The following is a 6,546-nucleotide window of genomic DNA, read 5'->3' on the forward strand; positions in this document are numbered from 1 at the left end:
TTCGTAGCTATCACGAGAGAACGTCGCGATCGGTCCGAGTTTCGCTTCTCAAGAAGTTGTGCGCGATAAATCTCGTCGAACGTGGAAATATGGAGCAGCATCTGCTCGACGTAGATGATTTGTTTGACCGGTTGGAGGCCGCGAGAATGGAACTCGATAAGGACACGAAAGTGTGTATGCTCTTGCGTAGCCTTCCTCCGTCGTTCGATAGCCTGGTGTCGGCTCTGGACAGTCGGCCAGATGATGACGTTACACTTGAAGTGGTTAAAGCGAAATTGGCGGATGAATACGGTCGCCGATTGGAACGCGACGCGAGTGGTTCGAAGCCGGAAAAAGCGATGCGGTCGGAAGTGAAAAACGAAACGCGTACGTGTCATTTCTGCAAAATGCCCGGGCACCTCCGGCGCAATTGCAGAAAGTATAAAGCCTTGGTGAAGAACGATGACAATGACTCGAGAGGTAAGAAGTACGAATATGGAAAAGCCAAAGCGGCGCACAGTGAAGTGAAACACGTAGCGTTTACGGTCGGTAGTGACTCTCGATCGTGGATTGTGAACAGTGGGACAAGTGCCCACATGACAAGTGACAAATCCTTCTTCTCGGAATTGAACGAGTTCGCGGGCGGTTGGATTACGATGGCCGATGGACAGAAAACGCAAATCCTCGGTGAAGGTCACGGCGTGTTGTACGGGTATGACGATTGTTAGAACGTGATTCGTATTGACATGAGTGACGTTAAGTTCGTACCGGGACTCGCGACTAGTCTGATTTCGGTCGGTAAACTAGTGCAGAAGAACTTAAGTGTGTGTTTCGGTAAGGAAGACTGCAAAATCGTCGATTCGAAAGGTGATACGGTGGTTACCGGAGCACGAGATGGAGGGCTGTACCGTCTGCGTGCAGCTGGGGCTGCCATGAAGGCAACCGAAAGTCGACACCGAGAAAACTGCCAGCACCAGTGGCACAGAAGGCTTGGCCACCGCGAATCACCTGCCATCGAGCGTATTTTGAAGGAAATTTTGGCCAACGGAATCAAGGTAAGCGACTGTGGTTTAAGAAGCATTTGTGAAACTTGTTTGGAGGGTAAATCGGCACGAGCACCGTTCCCAGAAGTCGTCGAACGGAAGTCAACCTTATGCACATAATCGACGACTACAGTCGCTTCACCGTGACATACTTGCTCAAGCACAAATCTGAAGCTGCAGACAATATGAAAGATTATGTGCGTTGGGTGGAGAATGCATTCGGTCGCAAGCCTCGTTAGGTGCGCTCGGATGGAGGAGGCGAATTCGATAATCGGGATTTGCGGAAGTTTTACCGCAATTCACCACGCCATATTCTCCTCAGCAAAACGGTGTGGCTGAGCGCAAAAATCAATCCGAAATGGCTACCTGTATGCTGATTGACGCCGTATTAGACAAGCGTTACTGGGGAGAAACTGTGCTGACAGCCACGTATCTCCAAAACCGATTGCCCTCAAGATCCGTAGATAAGACTCCCTATGAGTTGTGGTGGGGACGAAAGCCTGAATTGGGACACTTGCGCGTGTTTGGCTGTGAGGCGTATGTGCACGTTCCTGCGTCAAAACGGGTAAAGATGGAGCAAAGCAAGAAGATTGGTGTTCGTCGAATACTCCATGCAGCATAAGGGGTACCGGTTCCTTGATCGAGAAACTGACTCGATAACTATCAGCAGAGACGCTCGTTTTCTGGAGTTAGGTAACGGGTCTTCGTGTGTGGAGATTCCTGCGTTTATCGAAAGGGATTTCGGATGTCAAAGAGCGGACCCGAAACAGGAGGAGCCAGAAATCGATTTGCCGAAACAAGAGGAGATATCTGATGATCGTGATCCGTTGAGTGACGGATCTGAGTGTGACGAGTTCTACGAAGTTCCTGAGGCAGAGGATCAAGACCAGGAAAGCACAAGGCGATCAACTCGTTCAACCCGTGGAGTGGTTCCACGACGCCTCGGGGATTATGTCTTGGACTGTGCAGTTGAGCAGGCATCCTGTGCTTTCGAAGAACCCAGTAGCTACAGAGAAGCTATGGAAGATGACCAATGGAGGAGGAGCTGCATGCCCATCAGCGCAGTGGAACTTGGGAACTCGTGCGCCCACCCGAAGGGCGGAAAATCATAGGGGCTAAATGGGTGTTCAAACTCAAGCGAAACGAGAAAGGTGAACCAGTGAAGCACAAAGCCAGGATAGTAGCGCAGGGCTACAACCAACGTGAAGGAGTCGACTTCAGCGCTGTTTACGCGCCACTAGGTATCACTACGTGCGTTTCTCGTTGTTGCCGCAAACAAGAATCTTTACGTTCACCATTTTGATGTCAAGACTGCCTACCTCCATGGATCGCTTGACGAGGAAATTTTTATGAGGCAGCCTCCGGGGTACGAGAAGATCGGTCAAAAGCAGTTGGTCTGTAGGTTGAAACGAAGCATCTATGGTCTTCGGCAATCGGCGAGTTGGAATCGGCGACTTAATGAAGTTCTTTCGAAGCTCGGATTTAAGGCGTCAACGGCTGATCCTTGCTTGTACGTGCGAGGAGGTGATTGCAAAGTGTATCTATTGGTCTACGTCGATGACCTTCTGGTTGCTTCATCATCGGAAGGGGAAATCTTGAAGATCTTCAATAGCCTGAACGTGGACCTCGATTTGACGTCTCTGGTATCTGTGCGACACTTCCTGGGACTCGAGGTAAAGCGGGAGCAAGGTGTTTTCAAGATTTGTCTACAGCAGTATATCGAGAAGCTCGTCAGTAATCATGGAATGAGTGATGCCAAGGGAGTAAGGTCACCTATGGATCCTGGATATCTCAAGTGCGTCGAAACTGGGGAAGTTCTGGAAGATGCCACACAATACCGGAGTCTAGTTGGAGGTCTCTTGTATCTTGCAGTAGTGGCCAGACCAGACATAGCAAACACAGCTGCTGTTCTTGGTAGAAAATGTTGTGGACCAACACAATGCGATTGGACTGCCGCAAAGAGAGTGCTCCGCTATCTGAAGCGGACCAGTACCTACTTTCTTGTAGCTGGTGGTAATCCAGGTCAACGGTTGAACGGGTACTCGGACGGTGATTGGGCCGGTGAGCCTGATAATCGGGAATCAACTTCGGGATCCGTATTCTTCTTTGGTGGATCGGCTATTTCGTGGGCAAGTCGAAAGCAAGCAAGCGTTACTCTATCGTCCATGGAAGCCGAATATGTAGCCTTGAGTGAAGCCTGCCAGGAAGCTATCTGGCTCAGGAAACTATTAAGTGATCTTGGAGAAGCCCAAACAGAGCCGACAGTGATTCGTGAAGACAATCAAGGGTACTTAGCCTTTGTGAAAAGCGAAAGGGTGAGTCGCAAGTCTAAGCACATCGACACCAGACAGAAGTTTGTCCAGGAGCTGTGCGTTAAGAAGGTCATCGATCTAGTATATTGCCCATCGGATTGCATGATAGCGGACGTCATGACGAAGCCATTAGGGCCTACGAAGCATACGAAGTTCTGTGAGGACCTTGGCCTGCAGCAATGAACTTGAAGCTACTGTCCATTGAGGAGGAGTGTGGAAATGCAATGCACATAGCTTCGCATTGGCGAACCCCCCGTACAATCTCTACATATGTTGTGAAGCTTGGCAGCCCTGGTGTAGAGAATATTATAACCACTCTGTTCATTACCGCTTTCAGACGCGTGCATTTTGTATTCTTTTATTTTACAAGTGAAATAAAACGTGTTCTTTCTTCTTTTGTACTCAATAAATTGTATATCGTGTTTTTTATCTTGCTTGTGCCGAATTTCCTGTCGTACGCTTGATCTGCTGCTCTCTACGCCTCCGTCCAGCTACCCGTGAAGGACGTGGATCACGATATCTTCTCCACACTAATTCGAGAAAGATCGTCGAAAAGCTGACCAAAATGACGGAACTCACCGATGGGTAAAAAATTTAAATGCTCCTTCATTCTACAATACATGGAACCGTGTATGATCCAATACCGATGAGAAAAAAATTGAGGAAAATTTGAGGTCGCAAGGTGTACACGCAGTTCGACGTATTAAGAATTATTATTTTTATTTATCTTTATTAGGGAGGCTTTCAGCCTTGGGCTCCAACGTATTAAGAAGCGAGTTAACGGCAAACTAGAATACTCCTCTACTGGTTATTTCATTCCATAAGTCGGTCTTACCAAAATATGTGTACTTCAGTATGGTGCGAATCGCAGTACGCCCATATTATCCATCACCTATGATATGCTTTAAATGCGGCGCTTACGGTCATCCTCACAAATTTTGCAAACAAACCAGCGTCTGCATGCGATGCTCTCAGCCCCTTCACTTGGCCGACGGTGAGCAGTGTGATAATCCACCTCACTGTTTCCATTGCAGAAACGGGCATTCAGTCATGTCACGTGACTGCCCAAAATACAAGGAAGAGGACAAAATTGTCCACATAAAGTCAATCAGTGTATTTCGTTTGCTGAAGCAAGACGCATATACGCTGAAGAAAACAAAAAGGAATAATTTTCTCGTATTATCCAAGACCAACTGAAGCAAGAACTAGCTGCCAAGGACCATCTGATAGCCAACCTACAGAAGCAAGTGAACGATTTAGCCAAGCAGGTTGCTTCATTAACTTAAGCGTTAAGATCTCGCACACATAGCCATTCCCCAGCTCCACAACCACCACGCACAACCATCCAACCCAAATCATCAACACAGAACCCATCTTCCACACCAATTCAGTTAGTTGCGTCATCACAAAAAAACCGATTCAAAAAACCGATCTGTCTAGAAAAGACAAAGCCTTCATCCCGCCACCAGCTAACTGGAAAGATAACCGGAGTAATGATCGTGACCAAGGAATACGAACTCGGATCAGAAGCGGAAAACTCCCTATTGAGATATATGAGCCTGACACGCTGAGCAGTACGATTAGTATGGACGAATGATGGACCAAGTACCTACCAAAAAATCAACATTGACCCTCCTTATGATTGACCCCGTGACAAAAATGGACATGAGAAAGGACGAACAACACCCATCAATTAGCACACTATATTAGTATATAACTCAGGACAACGTTTGAATACAACGCTCGATTCCAACAATCAACGAGAAATGCGGTTCGAAGGCGGGGAAAGTGTAGTACCCCCTTCACTTCCAAAAAAAGAAGCGAAGCTGGCAAGAGAGGGGGTCCGGGACGACTTACTCCAACCCGTTGATACCCAAACTTCCAGTTCGGCTGCCGTCGATTTGAAGCTGCAGCCTCTGCCTCAACAGTCTCCAACTCCGTCGCCTACGATAATTTCCGCAAAATCAACAATGAACCATCATCCAGCAGGACAACAGCAACTAGGACCCTCGATTCGCCAAACGCGAGGCCTTCCATGTCGACCCCGACCAGGGATGTTCCGGATTCTTCCGATGAGCCTCTGACGGCAGTCGACGTTGATTGCTGCCATCTCCGGGCAAGTATCCCTACGTATCCCAAGTAACAATTTTGGTTTTATGAGGGTTCTGTAGACAACGATTCAGACTTGTAGAATGCTATAAAACCTCTATAAAACTAGCAATGTTACTTGGGATGGTTCATCCAAAAAACAGTCAAATCCCAAACCCTTCTCCAACAACTCAGGTCACAACGGAAATTCCAAGCCACCTAAGCTTTTCCGCAAATACAATAGCACATCGTCATCCAGCAGGACATCAACTAGAACTCTCGACTCGCCAAGCGCGAGGCCTTCCATGTCGACCCCGACCAGGGATGTTGCGGGTTCTTCCGATGAGCCTCTGACGGCAGTCGATGTGGACTGCTCGCATCTCCGGGCAAGTACAATTACATATGGCTCACCTAAAAAGCAGTCAAATCCCAATTCCTTCTCCACCAATCCAGGTCCCAGTGAAAATGCCGTGCCACCTAAGCAAAACGGAGCCATCTGTATCGAAAACGACGAAACCTGCCCAAGCTCTTTCAGTCAGTCCTACGGACACCCTCGACGAGGGTCGGCAGTTCGTGTAGTAACATCCCCCCTCCCAACACTGGGAGTGGATGTTCGGGGAGACAGGAATGGAGTAAGCCACGAGTGCCTTGCATCTCTTCATTCCTCCCGGAAACCAGTCGAGTTGAACTACAACAGCAGCAACGCCCGGAAAGAAAAACAACGCAAGCCATCAAGCAGTCCAGTTCGACCAAAGTCACCGGCTGCACCATTCCCATCACCGCAATCTTTACCTCAAAAAGAGAACGCTTCCGTCGTCTTCCCTGTCCTCTGACGACACTGTGGTTTCCAACAACAAAGGACACAATATTCCACTCTCCTTTGCAATGCAGTGGAACACATGTGGCCTTCGTTCACACCAAAGTGAGCTGCAGATCCTGACCACGAAACATGAACCTGTCGTTATCTGCCTGCAAGAAACGAACGCTGATCATCACAGACTATCCACTGGATTCTTGGGAAATAGGTACCAGCTTCTAATACAAACCAACATCCAGGCAATTGCCGTTCAACAATACGCTCCGACTAAGATAACAGTCGTATCGGTCTATCTGCCACCTAAAGA

The 6,546-nt window shown here is 48.2% G+C and overlaps 1 protein-coding gene across 1 annotated transcript; it reads left to right on the top strand.

The window, feature by feature from the left end:
• The first annotated feature begins 725 nt into the window (after nucleotides 1-725).
• Nucleotides 726-3,517, top strand: LOC135698794 (uncharacterized). Its single transcript, XM_065218928.1, has 2 exons — nucleotides 726-1,034; nucleotides 2,510-3,517. Exons 1-2 carry the CDS (start codon nucleotides 726-728, stop codon nucleotides 3,515-3,517), a joined length of 1,317 nt encoding a protein of 438 aa, XP_065075000.1.
• Nucleotides 3,518-6,546: the final 3,029 nt, after the last annotated feature.

The sequence above is a fragment of the Ochlerotatus camptorhynchus genome, unplaced genomic scaffold, assembly GCF_037179485.1.
Source record: "Ochlerotatus camptorhynchus isolate MF236.1 unplaced genomic scaffold, CSIRO-AGI_Acam_v1.1 ptg000094l, whole genome shotgun sequence".
NCBI lineage: Eukaryota > Metazoa > Arthropoda > Insecta > Diptera > Culicidae > Ochlerotatus > Ochlerotatus camptorhynchus.